Genomic DNA, 27,563 nt, shown 5'->3' with positions numbered 1-27,563 from the left:
ACAGCCTGGGCTACAATACCACATCTCCAGGTCCTGCAAGAGGCCAGAGGGGCAACCGGGAGGCTGGCTGGGAGAAGTCAGTGTGCTCTGGTGAGTCCAGCAGGCCCCAGCGGGAGCCTTCAGGTGTCTGCTTCAGGATCTGAACAGCCTGGGCCACAGCACCCTGTCTCCAGGCAGTGCAGGAGGTAAGCAGTGCACCAGAGGCCAGCTGGGAAGAGGAAGCTTGCACTGGTGAGTCCAGCATTGACAAGACCAACTAACACCAGTGAGAACTAGATGGCAAAAGGCAAACGCAGGAACGTCACTAACAGAAATCAAGGCAATATGGTAGCATCTGAACCCAATTCTCCTTTAACAGCATGTCCTGGATACCCCATCACACCAGAAAAAAAGGATTTGGATTTAAAATCACTGGTCATGATGCTGGTAGAGGGACACATGAAGAACATACGTAAAGAAATTCAGGAGAAAATGGATCAAAAGTTGGAAGCTCTTACAAGGGAAACAAAAATCCTTGAAAGAAATTCAGGAGAATACAAAAGCCAATAAGGAGGAAACGCAAAAATCACTTAAAGAAATACAGGAGAACTTTGGTCAACAGGCTGAGGTCATGAAAGAGGAAACACAAAAATTTCTTAAAGAATTACAGGAAAGCACAAACAAGAAAGTGAAGGAGCTAAGCAAAACCATCCAGGATCTAAAATCAGAAGTAGAAACAACTAAGAAAACTCAAAGGGAGACAACTTTGCAGATAGAAAACCTTGGGAAGAAATCAGGAGACATAGATGCAAATGTCAACAACAGAATACAAGAGATAGAAGAAAGAATCTCAGATGTTGAAGATACCATTGAAACCATGGACTCAACAGTTAAAGAAAATGCAAAATGCAAAAAGCTTGTAACCCAAAACATCCAGGAAATCCAGGACACAATGAGAAGACCAAACCTAAGGATTATAGACATAGATGAGAGTGAAGATTTACAACTTAAAGGGCCAGCAAATATCTTCAATAAGATTATGGAAGAAAACTTCCCTAACCTAAGAGAGAGATGCCCATGAATATACAAGAAGCCTACAGAACTCCAAACAGACTGGACCAGAACAGAAATACCTCCCATCACATAATAATCAAAACACCAAATGTACTAAACAAAGAAAGAATATTAAAGGCAGTAAGAGAAAAAGGCTAAGTAACATATAAAGGAAGACCTATCAGAATCACAGCAGACTTTTCACCTGAGACTATGAAGGCTAGAAGATCCTCGGCTGATCTCATGCAGACTCTAAGAGAACACAAATGCCAGCCAAAACTACTATATCCAGCAAAACTCTCAATCACCGTAGATGGAGAAACTAAGATGTGACAAAACCAAGTTTACCCAATATCTATCCACAAACCTAGCCCTACAAAGAATAATAGGAGGAAAACAGCAATACAAGGAAGGAAACTTCACCCAGGAAAAAGCAAGATAGTAACCTTCTTTCATCAAACCCAAAAGAAGTTAACCAATCAAATTTAAAAAATAACATCAAAATGACAGGAAGTAATAATCACTATTCCTTAATATCTCTTAACAATAATGGGCTCAATGCCCCAATAAAAGACATAGACTAACCGACTGGATACAAAAACAGGACCCTACATTTTGCTGCATACAGGAAATACACCTAAGGGTCAAAGACAAACACTACGTTAGAGTAAAAGGCTGGAAGACAATTTTACAAGCAAATGGTTTCAGGAAACAAGCTGGAATAGCCATTCTAATATCAGATAAAATTGATTCTCAACCCAAAGTCATCAAAAGAGTCTCTGAGGGACACTTCTTGCTGGTCAAAGGAAAAATACAAGAAGAAGAACTCTCAATCCTGAACATCTATGCTCCAAATGCAAGGGCACCCTCATTCATAAAAGAAACTTTATTAAAGCTCAAAGCACACATTGCACCTAACACAATAATTGTGGGTGACTTCAACACTGCACTTTCCTCAATGGTCCGATCAGGAAAACAGAAACTAAACAGGGACATAATGAAATTAATTGAAGCTTTGGACCAATGAGATTTAACAGATATATATAGAACATTCTATCCTAAAGCAAAAGAATATACCTTTTTCTCAGCACCTCATGGTACCTTCTCCAAAATCGACCATATAATTGGTCACAAGACAGACCTCAACAAATATAAGAAGATCGAACTAATCCCATGCTTCCTATCAGATCACTATGGAGTAAAAGTGGTCTTCAATAGCAAAAAAAAAAACAACAGAAAACTCACATACACGTGGAAATTGAACAATATTCTACTCAATGATACCTTGGTCAAGGAAGAAATAAAGAAAGAAATTAAAGACTTTTTAGAACACAATGAAAATGAAGACACAACATACCCAAATCTATGGGACACAATGAAAGCAGTGCTAAGAGGAAAACTCATAGCCCTGAGTGCCTCCAAAAAGAAAATGGAGACAGCATACACTAACAGCTTAATGACACACCAGAAAGCCCTGGAACAAAAAGAAGCTATTTCACTCAGGAGGAGTAGAAGGCAGGAAATCATCAAACTCAGGGCTGAAATCAATCAAGTAGAAACAAAGAGAACCATACAAAGAATCAACAAAACCAGGAGCTGGTTCTTTGAGAAAATCCACAAGATAGATAAACCCTTAGCCAGACTAACCAAAGGGCACAGAGACAGTATACAGATTAACAAACTTTGAAATGAAAAGAGAGATATAACAACAGAAACTGAGGAAATTCAAAAAATCATTAGATCCTTCTACAAAGGCCTATACTCAACACAACTGGAGAATCTGGAGGAAATGGACAGTTTCCTAGACAGATATCTGACACCAAAACTAAATCAGTATCAAATAGATCATCTAAACAGTCCCATAACACCTGAAGAAATAAAAAGGGTCATAGAAAGTCTCCCAACCAAAAAAAGCACAGGACCAGATGGCTTCAGTGCAGAATTCTATCAGGCCTTCATAGAAGACCTAACACCAATACTCTTCAAACTATTCCACAAAATAGAAACAGAAGGAACTCTACCCAACTCATTCTATGAAGCCACAATTTTGCTGATACCAAAACCACACAAAGATCCAACAAAGAAATAGAACTTCAGGCCAATTTCTCTTATGAATATTAATGCAAAAATACTTAATAAAATTCTTGCCAACCAAATCCAAGAACACATCAAAATGATCATCCACCGTGATCAAGTAAGCTTCATCCCAGGGATGCAGGGATGGTTCAATATAAGGAAATCCATCAATGCTATCCACTACATAAACAAACTCAAAGAAAAAGACAATATGATCATCTCATTAGATGCAGAAAAAGCATTTGACAAAATTCAGCATCCTTTCAGGCTAAAAGTCTTGGAAAGAACAGAAATTCAAGGCCCATACCTAAACATAGTTAAAGCAATATATAGCAAACCAGTAGCCAACATCAAACTAAACGGAGAGAAACTTGAAGCAATCCCACTAAAATCAGGGACTAGACAAGGCTGTCCTCTCTCTCCATATCTTTTCAATATAGTACTTGAAGTTCTAGCTAGAGCAATTAGACAACATAAGGAGGTCAAGGGGATACAAATTGGAAAGGAAGAAGTCAAATTATCACTATTTGCAGATGACATGATAGTCTAATTAAGTGACCGGAAAACCTCCACCAGAGAACTCCTACAGCTGATAAACAACTTCAGCAAAGTGGCTGGTTATAAAATCAACTCAAGCAAAGCCTTCCTATACTCAAAGGATAAGCAGGCTGAGAAAGAAGTTAGGGAAATGACACCCTTCACAATAGCCACAAACAATATAAAGTATCTTGATGTGACTCTAACCAAACAATTGAAAGATCTATACGACAAGAACTTCAGGTCTCTTAAGAAGACCTCAAAAAATGGAAAAATCTGCCATGCTTGTGGATCGGCTGGATTAATATAGTTAAAATGGCCATATTGCCAAAAGCGATCTAAAGATTCAATGCAATCCCCATCAAAATCCCAACTCAGTTCTTCACAGAGTTAGAAAAAGCAATTCTCAAATTCGTCTGGAATAACAAAAAACCCAGGATAGCTAAAACTATTCTCAACAACAAAAGAAATTCTGCGGGTATCAGTATCCCTGACTTCAAGCAATTCTACAGAGCCATAGTGTTAAAAACTGCATGGTATTGGCACAGTGACAGACAAGTGGACCAATGGAATAGAATTGAAGATCCAGAAATGAATCCACACACCAATGGTCACTTGATCTTCGACAAAGGAGCCGAAAATATCCAGTGAAAAAAAGATAGCCTTTTCAACAAATGGTGCTGTTTCAATTGGAGGTCAGCATGCAGAAGAATGCGAATTGATCCATTCTTATCTCCATGTACTAAACTTCACTCCAAGTGGATCAAGGACCTCCATGTAAAACCAGACACACTGGAACTAATAGAAAAGAAACTAGGGAAGACCCTTGAAGATATGGGCACAGGGGAAAAGTTCCTGAACAGATCACCAATAGCTTATGCTCTAAGATCAAGATTCGACAAATGGGACCTCATAAAATTACAAAGTTTCTGTAAAGCAAAGGACACTGTTAAAAGGACAAAATGACAACCATCAAATTGGGAAAGGATATTTACCAACCCTACATCTGACAGAGGGCTAATATCCAATATATACAAAGAACTCAAGAAGTTAGACCCCAGGGAACCAAATAACCCTATTAAAAAAATGGGGTAGAGATCTAAAAAAAGAATTTTCACCTGAAGAAATTCGGATGGCCAAGAGGCACCTTAAGAAGTGCTCAACATCATTAGTCATTAGGGAAATGCAAATCAAAACAACCCTGAGATTTCACCTTACACCAGTCAGAATGGCTAAGACAGCAGGTGTTGGCAAGGATGTGGAGAAAGAGGAACACTCCTCCACTGCTGGTGGGGTTGTAAGATGGTACAACCACTTTGGAAATCAGTCTGGCGATTCCTCAGAAAACTGAACATGACACTTCCGGAGGAACCTGCTATACCTCTCCTGGGCATATACCCAAAGGATTCCCTGGCATGCAATAAAGACACATGCTCCATTATGTTCATAGCAGCCTTATTTATAATATCCAGAAAGGGACTGCTGGAAAGAACCCAGATGTCCCTCAAAGCAGGAATGGATACAGAAAATGTGGTATATTTACACAATGGAATACTACTCAGCAATTAGAAACAATGAATTCACAAAATTTTTAGGCAAATGGTTTGATCTGGAAAATATCATCCTAAGTGAGGTAACCCAATCACAAAAGAATACACATGGAATGCAATCTCTGATAAGTGAATATTAATTAGCCCAGAAGCTCTGAATACCCAAGGCACAAATTGCATAACAAATGATTCCCATGAAGTAGTATGGAAAGGGTCCTGATCCTGGAAAGGATTGATCTAGCATTGGAGGGGAATATAAGGACAGAGAAAAAGGAGGGAGGTGATTGGAGAAGGGATGGAGAGAAGAAGGTCTATGGGACATATGGGGAGGGGGGATCTGGGAAAGGGGAAATCATTTGGAATGTAAACAAAGAATATAGAAAATAAAAATATTTAAAAAAATCAACAGTATGCCAAGATTTCCCTAAGTGTGAAATGATGACACACATACCTGGGCAGTGAGTAGCAGTCACCAATTGGACTGAAGAGACAAACTCAACTGAAGGAAAATCATGCTTAGTACTAGAAAAATATCCAACTATCTTGGACCTCGTGAAACCATGGATCTTCAAAGAACCTAATGTTGCCACTTTACTAGACCAGTAAAATACCTTTGCAAATCTTATTCTTACACCCTCAGACAAATATAGCTCCTATCCCTCATTAGAGAAGCTTCTCTCTACCACCAACAAAGATCATTAGAGAAAACTACACAGCAGAGATCAACTCATCATAGGATGCCCAGCCTCAATGGACACACCTTCAACACAATTCCTCTGCCAAAGGTTCAGGGAACATGGCAGAATAGGGACTGTAAATATTCTAAGAGCCAGTGGAACAAGTCTGCTGTGATATGGTGCCTGCTAGAAATAATAGAGAAGCTATACACATGACACCTCAATAATATGGCTGTCTAAACAAGACTGGAACAATGACAAAAACAATAGGCATGTTAACATGGAGTGGGGAAATCTCATAGGACCCCACTGGGAGACTATGAAGTATAGGCCACTTAGGAATACTGAGAGATGGGGAACTGGAGTGTTCAGGGAGGAGCCCCCTAACTGACTGCCTAATATAAAGTACTCAGCCACAAAATCATATGTACACAACACCGGACTTATGAGGATAGATAGATAGATAGATAGATAGATAGATAGATAGACAGAGAGAGATACAGATTTAGAGAGATAGCAAGATAGATAAAGAAAGATAGAGAGATAGAAAGATTTAGATATAGATGTTCAGATATTTTATATGAATATATACATAAGTATATATGCATATAATAAGAAGAGAAGAAAACATAAGTTTGAGATGGAGTGGGTACATAAGAGGGTTGGAGGGATGAAAGAGAAGTAGAAATTGACATAAGTATATTTAATTGAAGTTTAAAAATAAAAACTCAATAGTTATAAATGTCATTTACAAAACAGTTGACTAACAAAAATAAAAATAGGCATAAATTTCCACAGCTTAATTTCAGCTACCAATGAACCTTTATGAGTTCAAGAGTGCTCCCCCCAGCCACACTTTTATTATAGACATATTTTAAGATTAGGGCACAAAACATGGCTTAAATAAGTTATTTCCTTAAAATAAACAACATCAGATTGACAAATGACACAGGCTATTTTTAAAATTAAATATGCATATGCATATATATTTCAAAAGTTTCTGGTTTGAAGGACATATCCATCTTCACCACACTGATGATTAATAAAGGAAATTTCTACTTCATTTCCTATTTATCTTTAAGGTCAGAAGAACTAAAGTACCATTGAGAGAATTAATGCTGAAATTAAACATACAAATGTTGCATATTATGATTCATCACTACAGCTAAAAAGCTTCTTGCTAATGATATTTAGGCAGTGCCCAGCATTGCTGTTTACCATGAATGGTGACAGGTGTTTAGGGCTTTGGGGCAGTAACCTTTTTGAGTTAAATACAGTTAGTCTTCAATGCTGCTAAAACCTTTAACCTTCCTTAGAAGTCCTCTAGTCAAGTTTAACCATTTGTTTCCACAAACTTTTAGAAGTATGACTCTCAAATTTCCAAAGGTTAGTCCCTCATGCAATAAAGTACCAAAGATAAATATCAGCAGAGATGAATACAATATGAATCATAATGATCTACCTCTGGACCCAGCTATATCACTCCTGGGTATATACCCAAGAGGCACTCCTTTATACCACAAAGAAACTTGCTCAATTATGTTTACAACTTTCTTTATAATAGCCAGGCACTGTTAACAACCTATATGTCCTTCAACCGAATAATTGATAAAGAAAATGTGGCACATATATATACAATGGAGTATTATACAGTTATTAAAAACAATGACATCATGAAATTTGCAGGCAAATAAATGAAACTAGAAAAAAAAAGGATCCTGAATGAGGTGCCCCAGACCCAGAAAGACACAGTATATACTTACTTATCAGTGGATATTAACTACAATGTAAGAGGTAATAATGCTACAACCCACAGAGCTACAGACATAAGAAACAAGGAAGGCTGGCTTAGGGTGGGATGCCTGAATCTCCCTGGGAAGGGAAAAGAGAATACATTTTGTTGGTGGACTGGGGTGTGTAGGGACAGGGAGCAGTAGGGAGCAGTTGGGGAAAGAAAGGAGTGAGAGAGTACTGAAAGAGACCACTCAAATTGGAGAGGGAGGACAAACTTAGGACAAGGAAGAAACCTAGTACAATGGAAACTTCTAGGCATCTATTAGGGTGACCCTAAGATGCCTAGTAATGGCGGATACAAAGCGGGAACTGGCCATCTCTTATAGCCAGGCAAGACTGCCAGTGGAGGGTTTAGGACGCCAACCTAGCCACAAAGCCTTTGATCTACAATTTGTCCTGCTAACACAATGTGCTGAAGTAAAAGTGGCACAGAAACTATGGAAATGGCTAACCAATGACTGGTCCAGCCTGAGACCCACATCATGAGAGGGAGCCCATCCCTGACACTGCTTGAAGACTAGAAAACAGAAGCCTGTTGGCCCAGAGACCTAGGATAGAACCAAACAGCATATTTAACCATGGTCTCCAATACCCTATCTGTAGAACACCTGTGCAGCCTATTAGGAACTTTCATCACTATAGATAAAGCTATAGACCTCCCTGCAGTTTTGACTATAATGCATATATCAGTAGTTTATAGCAACATATGCAGGAAAGACCACTGCAATTTTTGCTACTGAGTCACTAGCAACCACTGCAATCCCAGAACAAGGACAGTTACTCCCAAATACACATGCTGTGATAACACACCATGACCCTATCAACGCTTATAAAGGAAAACATCTTACAAAGGCTTGCTTACAGTTGAGAGGTTTAGTCCATTATCATCATGGCAGGAAGCATGGCGCCTGCCACAGAGGCAGACACCATGCTGGAGAGGTGGCTGAAAGTTCTACATCTGCACTGTGCTTCTGGAACCTTAAGGGCCTGTCCCAGCAGCATGCGTTCTCCGATGAAGGCCTACCCCAACAAGGTCACACTCATTCTATCAAAGCCACAGCTACCTCGACAAGGCCATACATCCTAATCCTTTCAAATAATGCCACCACCTATGAGCTTATAGGGTCATGTCCATTCAAACCACCACAAAAGCCAATCTCAGAATGCTGTTGTACCACATACACCTCTATGTCCAAATTCCAGGAAACACCAAGGTCCCCAGGTTAAACCATAAAGTGTCTTTACCTAACACTTTATAATACAATGATCAAAATAGTAGAATGAATGATATATTCCAAGTGCTAAAAGAAAAAAACCCAAACAAACAAGAATAGATTATTTTCATAAGGACAAAGTGTCAATCCATCATTAAATTTCATTTCATTTCAATTCATCAATAAGTTTATAAATTTTCATAGGCTCATGAGCATCTATAAAGCAGTATTGACAGGTTCTTAAAGAGAAAACAGAAAATGAAAACAAAATAGAAGACATCAATGTTTCATTTTCAGTAATAGTAACATCGAAGTTTAACAGGTTAATAACATGACCGAAAAGAAATAACCAAAACCTGCTATCCAACTGCAACAGAGTATATACTTGTCTCACACAAACAAAATATCTACAGCATAGAACATCTATTAGAACAAAGAAAAACTCCTAATAAATGTAAGTATGTATTCTGATCGCAGTGGAATAGGACTAGAACTGAAAGTAAAGGAAACCTGGAAAGGTCCCAAACATGAGAAAAGCTTCCTACATAGTTCTGAACGACCAAAGTTAGTCAAAGAAAAAATTAAAATGCCGAACCCTAACATTAAAACTAAAAGCAAAGCAGAATAAAGATGGAAGCTTACTAATTAATTAATGTGCATACAGAAAATCAATGCATATACAGAAAAGAACCATACAGTAAATCAAAAATGAAGGGAGAAACATAATTTACATCTCTACAACCAAAGGATGACAAGGTACTATGGTGAAGTTATCTATCATCAAATTTGATAACCTAGAAACTTTAGATAAATCCTTACTGCATTTAGCCTGCCAAAACTGAGTCATAAGGAAATATGGTATATGGACAGTTAAATACAGGGAAATTAAATTATCAACCAAAGTCCAAGAAAAAAGCTTTACCCATATCAACAATTTTGGAATACTTGATACTGATCTTTCTCAAACTCTTCCAAAAATAAGAATAGTTTCAAATTTATTTAACCTTCCCTGATAACAAAACCAGACCTCCCCCTAAATGATAAGAACAGTGCAACACACGTAGATCATCAATACATATGACATGCCACATTAAAGAATAAAGGAGCATCCCAACACACCAAAAACGTACTCTACAAATGGGCTCTTTCATTATTTAAAAAAAATCTGCAAACAAATGAATGTAAGGAGAAGGTTCTTCTACGTGAGCAGTTCTCAGTCCATAGGTTGAGAACTCTTTTAGGGTGGAGCAGTCATTTCACGGGGCCACCTAAGACCATCAGAAAACACAGCTATTTACATTATGATTAACAGCAGCAGCAAAATTACAAAACAAGAAGTAGCAAAGAAAAATATGATTGGGGGTCACCACTACATGAGGAAGTAGATTAAAAGGTCACAGCAGTAGGAAAATTGGGAACCACTGTTCTACATTATAAAGCCCATGTAACATTATCATAGCTAACAAATAAATGAAAAAATACAAAAAGCTTTCCTGTAAGGTCTAAAATAATACAAAGATACATACTTGCTACTGCTGTTTAATAGACTACTGATATACATAACCAGAGCAGTTAGGCAGGAAAAGAAATAAGTACATCCAAATAAAAAGAAAGTAAGTGGAATATTCTATTTGCAGATGGCATATGTTTACTTGGAGAAAACCCCAGTCTCCTTTTAAAAAAATGTTTCAAGAATAAATGAATCAATAAAGTTTCAGATGACAATATATATATATGTATGTATGTATGTATGTATGTATGTATGTATGTATGTATCAGGTGTCTGTAGCTTATCACCATAATCTCTTTGTAAGAATTGTAATCAACCTCATTTACAATATTACTGTAATGGATAATCTTGAATGGGCCAACTTAATGGGAGCTAGAATGAATTAGAGACTCTGACCAGGTCTATGAGTGAGTTTCTAGAAAGGATTAAGTGAGAGGAAGCCAAGTTCCAAGGAGGCCTAGATCTAGAGGTCCAAGGAAAAAGTAGCCCCAGGTGCCTCTGCTTCCCAGTGGTAAGTAGCACACCTACTACTGCTGCATGCTCTACAAAGACTGCAGCTTACTCAGCCTTTCCTCAGGAGCTGAAGACCAGCGACTCCCAGGAATGCTTAAGCCTTATGTGTCAATAGGCACTGCAGAGGCGTCCTTGTGGACTCCCTACCAGGTTCTCAGCATGAACACAGCCATTAATCATGGGAGGATTTCTACAAGAGTTCCCTTATAATTGCATTCTATCCACTCTTCTCTGCAAGCAAACCTGCTGAATACAAGTACTAAAAAGAATATGAACAGCTGAGAATAAGCTTAACCAAGAAAATGAACCAGAGAACACTGATGAACAAACCAAAGAAATACAAAAGCTGGAAACTGATCTCATTATCATGGAACCAGAAGAATGCTTATTTTTAAATGTGCATACTACCCAAAGCAAGCTTGTTACATAATTGACCTTGTCAGAGTGACAATGGAATATTTAAATTTAAAAATAAAATGTAATCAAAAAGGTTCATACACAAAACAGCATTCTTGGGTAAGGAAAAGAAAGCTAGAGTGGTCACACATCCTATTTGTTAATTCTGTCACAAAGCTGTAGTAATCAAAATAGTATGTTACTGGCAAAAGCATAGACAGACCCACACAGATCAGTAAAAGAGAAGAGTGAACAAGGAAGTAAGTCCATCCATAAACAAACCATCAATTAGTTTTTAACAAAGATTACACAGTGCAAAAGGGATAAACTCTTAAATTGCGATGGACAGATTGCACATTCCAATAACTAAGAATAAACTGTGGCTTGGTGAGTCTGTGGAAGAGTACTTATATAGGCCTGAAGAACAGCCGCCCTGAAGGCAGGACAGACTCCCCAGGTCGTCTTTAGACTGTCCTTTCCCACACCCCCCCATCATACACACCTACAATAATAATAAATTAAATTTCTTTAAAAATAAAATTGGACCGCTACACACATAATAATTAACTTAAAACGAGGGCCTGAGAGAGGGCAGAGTAGTCGGGAGCCCTTTCTCTTGTTGTAGAGGACCCAGGTTCAGTTCTCAGCCCACACTTATTATTTTATAATAATAAACTCCAGTTCCAGGGGTTCCAACATCGTCCTCTGGTCTCCATGAACACCAAGTACATGTGTAATACACATACATACTTATAGGCAAACACTAATATATAAAATAAAAATGAACATTTTTAAAAATTTAACTCAAAATGCATTAAAGTAAACATAAGATGTAAGATTATCAGAGAAAAATGGGGGAAATTACTTGATATTAACATTGACCATGATTCTGTTTCTAGTTTAATATTTAATTTCAAATTATATACCTAGAAACAAGGGTTCTTTCAAAACAATGTACCAGAAGTCACTTAAAGCGACAAAAGAGTTGACATACATTGATAGGCAGCCTTTTCCATCAGTTTAAGCATTACCTAAGTTCTACACTAACTTTTAAGAAGAGATGAAGATGGGCGCCAGGCAATGGCAGTTGAGTATGCATTCCAGTCATGCTTGCATTAACCCTTTGTCCTCTGTAGTTCACCCCATCTTCTGCCAGAGCCATGGCTCTCAACAGAATCACACACACACACACACACACACACACACACACACACACACACACAGGAGGGGGAGGGGGAAGACTATCACCCTATCCAACTGTAAATTACCACACCCCACTGTACTCTCCTCCCAGTCACAATCCTTATCAGTTGTTATAGGCATCACGTCTAGATTTCAAACAAAGATGCAGGTATATTAGCCCAACACTTGGAGACTGAGGCAGAAGGAGTGTTACAAGTTTAATACCAAAACCAAAAAACAAGATCCAAATAAGGAAATCAAAATAAGAAAATAATAATTGTAAATAATATATAGTATAACAAAATAAATGACAATATGGTTATTATATTTAGGTTCCCCTAGAGTAGTGGTTTTCAACCTTTCCAATGCTATGACCCATTAATGCAGTTCCTTATGTTGTAGTTACCCCAACCATACAATAATTTTCATTGCTACTTCATAAATGGAATTCTGCTGCTGTTAGTAATCAAAATGTAAATGTCTGTGTTTTGCGATTGTCTTAGGTGACCCTGTGAAAGGGTCATTTGACACCCAAAGAGATCATGACCCACATGTTGAGAACCACTGCTCTAGAACAGGAGCAAAATAAATAGAATGAACGTAGAATACAATGGGGATTTATTAGATTAGACTTAAAAATGTGGGTTGAGTAGTCCAACAAAGGCTGACTGCACACAGGAGAGGCTGGCAGGTATTCAGGGAACTAGACTGAATGTCTCCATAGTCCCAATTTAGCACTGAAGACCTGGGGGATTCCAGAACGTGCCTTCAGTAGACACCGGAAGGCCAGAGACAGTAGGTTTCAATGTCATCCAAGGATGGAGGCAGCAGCATCCAGAGCATATGAATAGGCGCACTAGCCAGCAAAGTACAAAAACAGGCAGGCAAAAGCAGCACTGATTTTTCTCTCAGCACACTTATGTGTAAATTGCCAATGGCAGGTGCTGCCCACTCTGGAGGAGGGTTTCCCTTGCCTCAGTTAAATCTTTCCAGGAAATATTCTTACAGACACATCCATGGGAGTATCTCTTAGTTGATTCCAGATCTAAGCCTGCTGAAAACTAAGATTAAACTATCACAATTGTATACGATAGCTATTCAACAACTACCTTAAAATAAATAAACTATCACGTTTTTTTTTTTAAAAAAAAAACATACTAAGATAATTATTGTGTAATTATTGTGTAGTGTTCCTCCAGGACACTGGCATCAAGAAGTAGAGTTTCTGAGGTAATCGGGAGCGTACCTTGGTCTGTCGTCATAGCAAAGGAATGAGGAGAGCGCATCGGTAGCTAGGCCTATGGCAGTGGCTGCTGGCATTCCTTCACAGGACAAGGGAATATGTCACAAGACCTCCCTTCCCGGAGATTCCAGTCACCACTAACTCCTGCCCCAGCTCCACATGATCTTTGATAGGTGCTAAAAGAAAATCTGACTGGGGGAGGACTCTTTGGTGATACACGGGCAACAAGTGTTCAAAGGAGACAGAAGATTATTTATTAGACAGACTACAGACCTAATAAAATTGTCATTATCTAAATTGTGCTTTGTAGCAATCATTTCTTTAAAAAAACAAAAAAACAAGATCTCAAATAGCTATGTTCTAGTTCCCTTTCTGTGATAAACACCATGCACAAAAGCAGCTTAAGAAAGAAAAGGGTTTCTTTCACTTCCGGGTCATAGTTCAATCAAGAACTGATGCACAACCCTGGAGAAGTGACGCTGCCTGGCTCACACTCAGCTGCCTTTCTTGTAAACTCAGACCCACCTACCTAAGGATGACGCCACCCTTGGTGGGCCCTCCCAGATCAATAGTCAGTAAAGATAATCTCTCACAGACACGGTCATGGGCCAGTCTGATATTGGCAATTCCTCCCCTGAAGTTAGTTATTCTGAGATAACTCTCAGTTGTGTCTAGTTAACAATAAGAACTAACTACTACAACCTACAACCAATAAGAAATTCTACTTTCTACAAACATGTAAGGAAAACATAGCACATATAATATTTGGTGCTTGTATATTATTATTATTATTATTATTATTATTAAAAACCAAAAGTTGGTTATCAATGATATAATGAAATTCTAACTTTAAAATAGAATTTTAAGACTATTGTATGTCTCTCTCTAGAAATCAAAAAATCATAATAATATGAATATCCTTTCTATAATTTTTATCAAACTCCATTGCAAATTTTCCACTTCTATAAATGCCTTCCTTCTGTCAGCATTAATGGCTAAATGCAGAATTTTCTTTCTCTCACTAAGCAATGGCTGGCAAGTGACATTGTTAATAACTGTCAACACTTTTTACTATATGGCCCTGTATGTGCTTATCCCGCACCCAAAGTTGTTCTCTCTGCAACATTTGGTGTCTCGTAGGCACTTAAGCAAACAGCTATACATTTCCTCCAAATCTCCATTAAGTTAATCTCAAATTTTCTACTGGCGACTTCTAGTCTGAATTTCACAGTGTTCTCCCATTTATTGTCTTACAGTCTTGCTTTGTTTCAAAGTGAAGGTGCAAAACAGACTGATTTTGAAAAAGAAATCAGTATGATGTTCACAGCTGAGACAGCCAGAGCCAAGTTGAAGGATTTAGAAGTCAAGGACAAAGAAGCATTACTAGGTTTGAGTGACACTGCAAAGGAAAAAGGGACTGAACTTGGCAATTGATTTTCTGTTAGAAAAAAGGCTAAAAAAAATATCAAAGATTACCCTCAAGATGTGAAATTCTGAGGAAAGGAAGAAAATGGCCTGTCTGTGGCAGTAAGAAAGTTAGGTAGTAAAGTAACTCCAAAAGGACCTCGGTTAAGCTCTACACACAACACAGTAGGTTTGAAAGGCTCCACAGGACATAAATTAGAAATGCCAAAGGCAATGGGTACAGAAGATGTAAGGAAAAATCCACAGCAGAATGTATAACACAGAACTCAAACCTAATGCATACAAAGTAAAAGACATGCAAGTCACTATGCCAAGATACTTTATCTTTCAGATGTGCAAAATACAAAAGTTTGAAAGTATGTTATATTCAGAATGTAGCACAAATAGGAACCTTCTTGTGTTGCTGAGAGAAGTTGTATGTAGGGTCTGGTGTGTGTGTGTGTGTGTGTGGTGTGCTGACAGTACTGAGTGTTATATCTAGGACCCTGTAAATGCTGAGCAATCCTTCTACCACTAGCTAAATCCTCAGCAAGTATAACACATAATTACAATTGTCTGTAGCTTTTGTTCTAAGGGCTAATTCTGGACATGAACATGACAGTTCCTCACGAGGCTGGAGAGCTATCTCAGTGGTTCCAAACACAAGCTGCTCTTTCAGAGGACCCAGGCTCAATTCCCAGCATTCCGTGTACCGGATGTTGTCTGTGGGATCCACAAGGTTCTGGCCTGGCTGGAGAGCCAAAGAGTTTAAGCTCTCGGAGGGGAAGCCAAAATAAGGCTGCTGGGCCTCTTCCAAGGCTGCAGCTGCCCCAGAGTTGGTGGCAGGTGGTGAGATGCAGCGGGCAGCTATGGATCAAGGAAAGGCCATCCAGAGACTGCCCTACCTGGGGATCCATCCCATATACAGTTACAAAAGCCAGACACTATTGTGGATGCCAACAAGTGCTTGCTGACAGGAGCCTGATATAGCTGTCTCCTGAGATGTTCTGCCAGCATATGACAAATACAGAGGGGGATACACTCAGCCAACCATTAAACTGAGCATGGGGTCCCCAATGGGGGAGCTAGAGAAAGGTCCCAAGAAGCTGAAGAGGTTTGCAGCCCCATAGGATGAACAACAATATGAACCAACCAGTATCCCCAGAGCTCCCAGGGACTAAACCACCAACAAAACAGCCATGGAGGGATCCATGGCTCCAGCTACATATTTAGCAGAGGATGGCCTGTTGAACTTCAATGAGAGGAGAGGCCCTTGGTCCTATGAAGGCTCGATGCCCAAGTATAGGGAAATGCCAGGTCAGTGAAGTGGGGGTGGATGGGCTGGTGAGCAGGGGGTTCCAGGATGGTATAGGGGGGTGGGGTTGGAGGGGAAATAAGGAAAGAGGATAACAGCTGAAATGTAAATAAAGAAAATATCTAATTAATAAAGAAGAAAAAAATAAAATTTTTATTTATAAAGGCGAAAAATTCAAATAAAATACAGTATATTATTAATCCAGTTGAGGTGCTATTTAGACAAAACTGATAGTACAGATTGATTGATAGTGAGCCACATGAGGGAACGTCCTCAAGGGCCCTAGCTATTGCTGAAAGCTTCCTTTTGTGGAGTCTGGTTATTAAAGGGCATATTGAACAAGCTTCTTTGTCCTAATTGATTATTAGGTCTTATAGCCATTTATACTGCACTTGTCTCTTTCTCATGATGCATCTAGTTTTAAGCATATATCACAAAAATTGTAGTTATAAGCCCCAGATGCAATCTGGTAACATTCATAGCTACTGTATTGATGAACCATTATGGGAGATACTGAGTGGTTTCCTCTCAAAGACATATAGATATATCTCTTGAGATTGGATCATCTACAATATTAGGGTCAAAGAGACATTCACTTCTCTTGGACTTCCCTGGTTCCTTAGTAAACAGAGGTGTCTTGGCAGAGGACTGCATGCCTTCCGAAACGGAACCTCAGCTCATTTTTCTGTCTTTTGCAGGAAATATTTAACTGAAGGGTAGTGTTAAATATAGTCATGGTTATTTAGGAACCAACTCTCTGTACCTCAATTTTTATAACATTCAAATAAAATACAATATCATGCCACAAACTCTTATTCATGATTGAGGCAATACCTTACATGAGAGTTGGACAGAACAGCAGGGGTGGTTTCCCATGATAATCTTCAATAAAGAGATGAGGAGGAATGGAGAGGAAAAGAGAAAATGGAGAACTTCTGGCCTGGCACTTCCAGAAGGATTTCCCCTGAAGATGGAAGAACAGAGCATATGTTCCCAGGGTGTCTCTTTATGGAATCCCTTTTCAAAACAAGAAATGTCTTTATTCTAAGCATAGGTGACATAGTACAGTGTCACTTTTGATTTCTTAGACTTGGGCCTGAGTTCCTCCATGACCTATGTCAGCTTTCTAGCTATGGTGCCCCTAGTAGAAGCAGTGGCTTCTGGCATCCTCCCATTGGTCTCCTTCCAGTTATCCTCTTATGAAAGACGCTGCTGACTAAGGTGGGGTCATTGCCTGAATGACAAGTTAAAGGGGCCGTGGTGGGAGCTACATGCACAGTTAGAAGCCATGCCTTACTATAGTCGTTATAATCCAGCCTGGGCACTCCAAGAAGTGTCGTCACCTGAGGAAAATACCACTTTCCTCAGACTTTGGGGAGGAAATGGGAGTGGGACAATCCATCGGTGTTTCATAAGTATGATACAATTAGGAGGAGTTTATATTGTGGAAAGGCCAGGGACTCTGAACCTTAGAGTTTAGAATGAAAAGGACTAGAATAGTAAAGAGAATTTTGAGTAGTAAGATAGAAAAGAATATTGTTGCTCTCTTCCTGGCCAGAGTGCCAAATATGTTACCAGGGTCAGAGTTGAGCACTTCTAGATTGCTGATCTGTTATTGAAAGAACTGGAAACCAGGCGCTCACTCCTGGTTCTCGTCGTGTCCTTGGCAGCCTACTAGAAACTTGCATGTAGTGTGCACACACACATACCCCTCACCAAGCAATGAGTCTAACAATGCCAAAAGCCTCTCAAACTTCTCCCTGCATCTGGCTACCTGTGCTCCCATCTCGGAACAATAACACAACACTAGCCAGAACTCTAACCAATACATCTAATAATAATAATCTAATTTAGACAGTTTCTTTTCAAGGGTATTCCCAGTGAATCAAGTACACACATATGGACCAATTTGACCTAAACTGGCTTTGGATGCAGGTAAGGCAAACCGAGTTGTTCAAAGGAACTTTTAGACACAGTTTCTTATTTACCATCTTATGCCTTTGCATAGTTGGGTGTTCATATGATGAAAATGAGAGGTATATGGGAAGGGACAGACACAGTGAGAAAAATGAATGAATGGCTTAATATGTCATTCAAAAATTAAAAAAAAAACTTTCTTCACTATGCTCTTCTAAATTCTACTGGAATTCCACGAGTCTCCTTCCTTGTGGGGCCTTCTCCTGCTCTTGGCAGTATATCCCTCTATAAATTATATTGTCACTTAGCTACAAATAAAATTCTCTTGTTTGTTTTGCAAATCTGTGTAAGAACTTATTCAATCCTTTCAATAACTGGTAACGTCCAACCTAGACCCCAACTACATTCAATAATAATGCTTTATAAGAAAAAGTACAAAGAATGATAACTATAAATTCCAAAGCAGTGGTGAATACTGTCTAAGCAAACCTAAGTTTATATATGGTCATTCCTAGGCAGAGCATAATTTGTGTAATTAATGGTAATTAATTAGCTGTGGTCAAATAATAGATTAATGTTTTATTTCTATTTGCCTTTAATATTTTGAACATCCCTTTTTGAAAGACTCAGGTTGAGTGACAGAGTTTGCCTTTTTAAACAAATGTAAATATGCTGACTCTCTAGAAAATATTTACATAGTCATAACATTAGAAACTGTACTAACAGGTTTCCAGTTTTAAAAATCAACTCAAATTTTAAAACATTTCATAGCAGGATTTATGTACTACATCAGAATTATCTGAAAAGTTTATTTTTAAAAAGATTCTTGGATCCAAACCTAGAGATTTGGTGCATTGTGTATGTCTCTCAATAAGAATAGCACTTTAAACATTTTTTTCAAGTATATGTTGAGTGATATTAGTCTTAGTTGTTGTCTTAGCATTTCCATTGCTGTGAAGAGACACCATGACCATGGCACCTCTCATAAAGGAAGACATTTAACTGGGTCTGGTTTACTTAGCCATCATAGTAGGAAGCATGGCAGTGGCCAGGCAGACATAGTGCTGGAGATAGAGCTGAGAGTTCTACATCTTGATCCACAAGCTCAGAAGGAGCCTGTGTGCCACACTGAGTGTGGCTTGGGCATATATGACCTCAAAGCTTACCCCCACAGTGACACACTTCCTTCAACAAGGCCACATCTACTAATAGTGCCACTCCCTATGGTCAAGCATTCAGGCACATGAATCTATGGGGAACAAACCTATTCAAATCACCACAGTTGTATTATTCAGGATTCTCTAGAGAAACAGAAATGATAGAATGTATGCATACTAAATGAGAGATTATTAAACTGGTTTAGAAACAGAAATGATAAAATATATGCATCTTAAATGAGAATTTATTAGACTGGTTTGTACAATATAGCCAGAATTGTTCGACACCATCTGTATCGTACCATAGAAGCTGAGAAACCACTAGTTTCTCAGTCCATGAGACTGGATTCTCAGCAGTCCCAATATGGTGTTAAAGGCCTAGAGGATTCCTAGAGAGTTTCTGATCTTCAGTCTATGTTTGAAACCCAAAAAGCAAAAGAATCACAGTAGCAGCAACAAGGTCAATGAATGTGCCAACAAGAGTGAATGTTAAGTTGCCAAAAGCAAAGTTCTTCTTCCTCCATGTCATTTTATCTGGGATTTCACCAAAAAATGCCACCCATATTTAGGATGGGTCTTCCCACTTAAAATAATCTGATCCAAAAATACCTCAGTGAATGCTCAGTGCCAGATCCAGCCAAGTTGACAATCCAGACTAACCATCACAGTTGTCAACCTGACTTGATCTGGAATTAACTAAGAGACAAGCCTCTGGGGAAAGACCTTAAGGGTGTTTCCAGTATAGATTAAGTCAGTAGAGAAAATCTTCACCACTCTACACAGTACCTCGTAGACATAAAGAGGCCCATGGAAGCTGTTGCTTTTGTCAGCTCATCTTTACTCCTTGCTAATCAGTGGATCTCCTCCGTTGCTGCTATTGCTCCTGTAGTCTCACAGTGATCTGGGAAGCTAGCTTCTTTGGCTTTCCGATGGCCTTCAGTACCACCCTGTGATGCTCATGCATCCAGCATCACTGACTGAGTTGCTACCGAGTTCTTAGCCTTTCTAGTGTGTAAACATTGTTGGATTACCCTGCTCACATTGTGTATACCAGTCTAATCAATCCTTTATGATACATATTCATTTTATTAGTTCTGTTCCTCTAGAGGAATCTTACTAATTATGCACAAATTATATCCATCATGTTTTGAAAGTCGTAGTTATAAAGCAATATTCTCCAAATATTATTATTATACATCTTAACAACCAAAAGCTTTTGAGTTTGAGTATATACCTCCAATATGTATTTATTTATAATATATACATAAACAGTTCTATAAATACAAATATTTGTATATTAAAAGTATAAAATGGAAATTATAAAGGATGAGAACATAGCCTAGTGATATTTCACTATTTATGTCTATTCAACCAAAAAGCAAATAAAAATTGAGGATAGCTTTTTAAGTTGGAAAAATATTAAGAAAAAAGATGAATGAGGAATGAGATCACAGAAATATCAATTCAACAGCCAAGATTTTTCAAGAAGACTTACACTGCTTCACATTAAAAATAGAAATGGGAATCATTTAATCTCAGTGCACTGCAGAAGCAACCTGGGAGCTTAAAAAAAGACAATTCTGGTCATCAAAAGGGACATGTGAGTGACAAACTGGACACAAGCCACATGAGGAAGAGCCAATTTACAGTATTTTAGGGGTCTACAATAAACAAGGATGGTAAAATTAGAACGGCATGTACCACAGATCTTAACATGAAAAATAACATAGAATATTAGAATGACACCAGAGCTAGAGACTCCAAACAAGAACACAGCAGTAGTCATGGAAAAGGATGCACAGGTTAAAGGAGCTTGATTCCAGCAAAGAAACAAGGGAACGAAAAGATATCCATATGTTTAGCTTCTCATTTAGGAAACATAATGAAATCCATTTAATAGGAAAGCAAGTGTGTTAATCACTGTGCTGGTGTCAGGGGACCACTGCACACTAAATGTGTGATGAGGAGTACCAGTACCACTGCGGTGCTTCTAATGACCACGGAGAGGCACCATAATCTACAGTTAAATGACTGAGCATCCCTATGGGGCAATATTGAAGAATAAATGAAAACTTTCAACTTATTCCTCAACTTTCTCTACTCTGGCAAAGTCATCTCAGGTTTTCAAGTACACACCACAATTACATAATGAGGAAAACTGAGTCAGCTTAGGAAGTTCTCTTTCAGGGCAGCCTGTGGAGTACAAAACCAGACTATGGGAACGACTCCCAAAAAGATGGCATCCCTTATACACTCTCTTTAGTAGTGTCTAAGCTATAGATTTCTCTTACCAACTAACTATCCATGTCAACATATGAATAAGACCCCAGCACTTGGGAGGAAAAGGCAGGCAAACTGGGATTACAGGCTCATCCACAGCTACGCAGCAAGTGCAAGGTCAATGTGGGATACATACTCTGTGTGTGTGTGTGTGTGTGTGTGTGTGTGTGTGTGTGTGTGTAAGAGAGAGAGAGAGAGAGAGAGACAGAGACAGAGACAGAGACAGAGAGACAGAGAGAACATAGTAATTACAATAATGTGATTATGCTTGTCAAGTCACTTGGAAATCAAATTAATCTTCTGGGGACATAGATAGTTAGAAACTTTATACTGAAGATAAACAAATCCAACAAACCCAACACTCATGAAAAAAAAAATGTAAAAGCTCACCTTTCCACAACCAAGCTGACAGTTTGAGTGAGATCTGGGTTAGTTGCCTGAAGACGTTTCCACAGAGACCATACAAATTCTTTGTCAGCCTTAAGGAAATAAAAAGCATTTAAGTGCACTGTTTTATATTCATAAGAGATATTATGTTAAATTTAAATTTGAAAAAGCATTTTTCCATGAGGTCTATAATTATACCAATGAGTCCATTTAAAGCATAGCAGGAAGGGCCTGGGGCGAAGCCATGGCCAAGCGGGTCGGGGCACTTGGTGCTCTTCTAGAGAACAGAGGCTCGATGCTCAGAGCCCGCATTCTGGCTTACTACCATCGGAAACTCCAGGCCGGGGGCATCTGATGCCCACCTTTTGCTTCCTTGGACATTGCAGACACATGATACACAGAGGTGCATGCAGACGAAGTACTTATACACGCGAAAAATAATTTTGAATAGACTTTTAAAAGTTTGTAGGAAAGCCTTAATTTCAACATTCCTTACACTGGTGGCCTACACTGTAATGCTGAGAGTGCTGCCACTCCACCCTTGGTTTGTGGTGGATATGCTGAAAATACCAAAATCAATGTGTACTTCCTCTAAGAGAAAGCTGCTCTTCACCCACTGCTCCATCTCCCAGTTCCTCGACCGCAAAACCCCATGAAAGAGGAGCTGGCTGCCCTTTCTGCCTCACTTTCCCACCCCGTTTATTCTGCAATGTCTTCCAGTAAGATTTCCTTGCTAGAGGAAAAGCACCCCTGCTTGAGAGGCTGTAGACAGCTGATGGCTTCTGGAGGAGGTAAGTCAGTTTTCTTGAAGTTTTGTGGCCCTGAAGGTCAACTGCGCTCTAGTGGAAGGGCTCACACAGGAGTATATATGGCCAGCAGAAGTTGGACTGAATGTGTTATTGGGGGGAGAATATGAATGGGGCACGCTCTTGCCACAGTGTGTCTGTGAACGGCAAGGCAGAACAACCTTTGGGAGCTGTTTCTCTCCTTCCAACAACTTCCAGAGTGTTGCTTGGAACCAAGCAGCACTCTAGCCCACTAAGTCATCTTGCCAGCTGTCCTTGTTTGCTTTCTATGGCTGTGGTCATAGAAAATCATAACTAAAAGCCCCTCTGGGGAGTAATGATTTATTTGGCTTGTGCATGTGACCACAGTCCATGCATTGTAACAGGTAAACAGGTCCTTCTATTGCAGGAATAGAAGCAGGGCAGGGACCTGGGGCAGGAACTGGAGCACAAGTCCCTAGGAGTGCTGCTTACTTGTTTGCTCATCACGCTTCCCTACACAATCCAGGAACACCAGCCTAGGGATGGTCCCTATCACAGTGGGCTGGGACCGCCCATATCAAGCATTAAACAAAACAATACTCTATCAGACATAGAGCATAGCTTCTAACTATGTGAGGAACACAACTGCAAAATGCATTCTCAAGTCTTTCTGGTTTTTATTTGTAATAACTGGACAAGGCTTCAATATAGCTAAACAAACGGTACTTATTAGTTCTTTGATCAAATATTCTGATTCCCAGTATCATATACTTTCAATAAGTGTATCATTAAATTTGGTAATGAATATATATGTCTGTCACTTCAAAGCCCTAAATAATTTTCATCCAAAACTGGTTTATGGTTAGTAAATGTTGTTGGCTGCTACAACACACACACACACACACACACACATACACACCACAAATCCAACATCTTTTTGTTTCATCTGCTAGTCTACAAATGGTGATGGATGTGCACATACACATTCTCTCCTGCATTTTGCCACAAAGGGATTTAGTCTTGGAAGACGGCATAGCAACAAATAAAAGGCTGAAAATAATCTCTAAAGAAATTAAATACAGGATAAAAACATCATGAACATTCCTTGAAAACACCTTAGGATAATGCTACAATTATAAGCTCTCCTCCCCTCTGTAAACACAATAGACAGCTTTTCACTCCATCTAATCAGCCTTTCCTTCATGAAATTTCCTTTCTAACCTGGGACCAGACGTAAAAATGCTTAACTAGATAATACAACTAGGTGCTCATATAAGAGAAACATTTGTTTTCCACCATGTCACTTTCCCGAGGTACTCCAAGGTACATGGAATCACCCAAACTTCTTCACTGATAATAGATAATCAAATAAGTTAAATATTAGAAAAAGAAACTAACATAAATCAAGTACTACTCATGGTAATACACTCAGGAGCAAAGTTCTTTTTCCAAAGCTGCATGTTTGACCCTTACAGGGCTTAAATATTATTTGAATCTCAGTAATATTTTTAAAGAAACTTATGAGAATTGATGACATTGTTATGGTAAGTAATCTCTCTGCAACTGGATATACCTCTGCAAGTGCTCTATATCTGTATGTGTTCCATGTAAGTTGAGATATAAAATGATTTTTTTACTTTAGGTTGCAATTACTAACAATATATTGATATTATATATTCTCAGTTTCTGTGATTTGTGGGTGAATAATAAGTAGAATTCACATGAAAAACCTAAAGGTTTAACTTTGTTACACTACAACTAGTTTAATTATTTTCCCTTAGTCTCCCTAAGAGCAGGAACCTGGTTTGGCTATAATCTCAATGATGAGGGATACTGCAAACCTCCTTTCTTGGAATCTATTACTGAAATATCTCTGGTCATCTCCTAATATCATCAGATTTCAAGAATTGCCACTCTAAGCTAATTAGGACCATTTCTATTTCTTACATCTGCCTCAAGTATTGCCATCATTTCTTAGTCCAGGAGTGCCCAAGATCCCAAAGGCCAGTGCCATTCTGGTAGTTTCATCTTTAAGGTTATAAATATGAGAGGAGACGGTATAGAAATTGTGTACAGAATCTTAAGCCTTTAGAATGGCCACACATCTTTAAATTCCTCAAGGGTGAGTTTTACAGTGGACAAAATGCCTTAGCTCATTTGTCTCCTGTAGACTTCCTTGAGCTGTTTTGCCAGCAAATAGAAAATGAGAAACTGAAAGGGGAGCAGTTCCATAATTACCCCCCCCCCAATCTGCTAAACAAAGATATATCCAAGCTAAATAAGATTCTCTTGTCTTTACAGCAAAGATCTATAAAATGGAGCAAGAGAACCCACAGAGCATACTGTAAGAGAGTTTATTGCTAAAGTGATAATACTGCCCGAAAAGCTGTTTTTGGTATTGGCAATTTCTAATTAGTGTCTCTTACATACAGTGATCTTTGTTTAAAGACCTGAATGAATCCTCTTTTCATTTCCTAACCCTATTTAAATTTGGGCCAAATCTAAGGAGATGGTGGGAAGAAGGCAAAACCAATAATAATAATCTCTGCGCTGAAGGACAGGCAAGCTCACAGTACTATACAAGCAAACCCTCAAACTAGTCTGGGAAGTAATGTGAGTGCAGCTGCTCTAACAACTGCCTTCCTCTACCAAGTTCACATAAAAGTATTTCGAATTCGTGGTCTATGGGTTCACCCTACGTTAATAAATGAATACGGAGCATCCTAAGCGTGAAGTCCCAGGTCCCAAAGCTTTCTGAAAACTGTGATTGTGTTTGGAACTTAAGTTTAATGAGGCAAGAACATGGGTAAGTGTAGATTTGAAATTTAAAACCGGGCTACTTCCATCGGTGGATTTTATTTTTTTCTGACACAACCCTGTTTATTTCAATTCATGATCGTGGGCATGGGGTACCACTAGACAGCACCAGGAACTTGGGCTTTGAGGAAGGAGTCTCTGGAGAGCATCTATCAAATCGAAACCAGGGTCTGCGGCCAGCGGGACAGAGCCTGCAGCCCAGACAGCCAGCCGAGCCAGGGCGTGGAGCCTGGAGGGCGCGTCCCCGGAGGGCTCGCTGGGTGCTCGGAGCCGCGAGCCTGAGCTCCGGCGGCGGTGATGGGCGCGTTTCCCCCGGCCCGGGCGGTGGACGGGAAGGCCGGCGGCCAGTCCTGATACCTGACACAGGGCCAGCTCCTCCTTTAGGCTGCTCAGCTCTTCCTCCAGCAGCTGCGATCGCGTCGCCTTCGCCTCCACCGAGGGGAGGCCCTCTGGCCACCAGGACCCCGCGGGCACGCTGGCGACTGGAGCTAGAGCGGCCCCGGCCCGCCCCGACCCTCGCCGTCCCCCTGACCCTTCTTCGCCCCTCCAGATTAAGTCGCTTTTATCCGCGACCACCGCCCTCGCGGCACCAGCCAGACCCGAGGCCTCGCTGCGCACAGCGTGCACCTCGGCTCCGCGCCCGACGCGCTGGGACCGGCGGCTGGACCGTCGCACCGGGGGCGGAGGCGGCGGGGAAGACGGCGAGCGCGCCGCCATGGCCGCGGCGCCTAACGGGTCAAGTTCCCGCTAGAAAACTCCACCTTCCCTTCCCCATCCTGAGGAGCCTGGCCTGCCGTCCTACGCATGCGCGGAGCTTTTCCCGCCTTGTCCCGCGCTCGCTGGTGGAGCGCTGAGCGCGGGCAGCTGAGGTGAACTGCGCATGCGCGCAGGGCCAGAGGGGGCTCGACCCGCAAGAGTTTTGCTGGCGCCTCCACTGTCCGAAGTGCCTGGCTTTCCGGCCCTCCTAAAACCCTAGCTCCACCGAGGGCCTCCTTTACATCCCCCCTCTTAAAGCCTTCCTGACAAGCCCCCAGCCCCCAGTGATCCTGAACTGTGAATTCCTCCTCCTCCAAGGCTTCTGCCAACTCGTTTTTCACGTTTCATTGACCGCCCTCAAGTGTTAGTTACCCCGCTAATCTCTCCAACGCTGTTGTAAGCTCCTTGAGGATCAGGGAATAGGTTTTAGAGTTAAGTGTTTTCTTCACACCCCTTGGCAACGCTGCCTTACATGCGGCTGACATCTAACCGACTGAAGTCAAGGAGACGCGGAAAGCCTTGTGCTGAGCTGGGACTATCGAGCAGGCTTCCCACTTGAATTATGATCCTTCCTACACCCTTTGTCTTTTGTTTTGCAAGAGTCATGGTTTCCTTTGAGTCTTTATGTCAATTTCTTTATCCCTTGGCTGGATATCAGAGCAAGTTTGTCCTACAAAGCCCAACAACTTGGTGTCCTTGGACTGATCTAAAGTCAGCAACGGAGTCTGATGAAAGAAATGAGACTGACTCACTTTTTTAGTCTCTGGCCTTTTCTTACTTGCTTTGCTATAAACTTCAAAAAACCTTTCTTTGTCCTTAAGACACTTCCCCGATATTACTAAACTCTTGAACGCATGCATGCTGGGCTGAATTTCAAAGAAAGATAGAATTACTTTTTGTTACTGTTTGGTTTTTGTTGTTTGTTTGTTTGTTTGTTTGTTTTCTGGGAAAAGATTACAGAATACTTGGAGAGATTTGACGTAGTGATTGAGATTCCCACCGTGAGTTACCATTTTCAAATGCTCTTTACCAATACTGA

The 27,563-nt window shown here is 39.9% G+C and overlaps 1 protein-coding gene across 3 annotated transcripts in view; it reads right to left on the bottom strand.

Moving 5' to 3' along the window:
• Cntln (centlein) overlaps positions 1–26,562 on the bottom strand; it is a 271,988-nt gene extending 245,426 nt beyond the window's left edge. For all 3 annotated transcript variants that reach the window (XR_007977034.1, XM_052176700.1, XM_052176701.1), the window contains exons 1-2: positions 26,126–26,562; positions 22,188–22,276 (exon numbers count right to left, since the gene is read on the bottom strand). Coding sequence is in view for 2 of the 3 variants with exons in the window: in XM_052176700.1 (XP_052032660.1) it covers positions 22,188–22,276; positions 26,126–26,485 (449 nt within the window). In the remaining variant the exon portion in view is untranslated. The remainder of the gene's footprint in view (positions 1–22,187; positions 22,277–26,125) is intronic.
• Between the last annotated feature and the right edge of the window lie 1,001 nt (positions 26,563–27,563).

Source organism: Apodemus sylvaticus, chromosome 3, assembly GCF_947179515.1.
Source record: "Apodemus sylvaticus chromosome 3, mApoSyl1.1, whole genome shotgun sequence".
NCBI classification, from domain to species: domain Eukaryota; kingdom Metazoa; phylum Chordata; class Mammalia; order Rodentia; family Muridae; genus Apodemus; species Apodemus sylvaticus.
The sequence above is the reverse complement of the archived record's forward strand: the minus strand, read 5'-3'. Positions and strand labels throughout refer to the sequence as shown.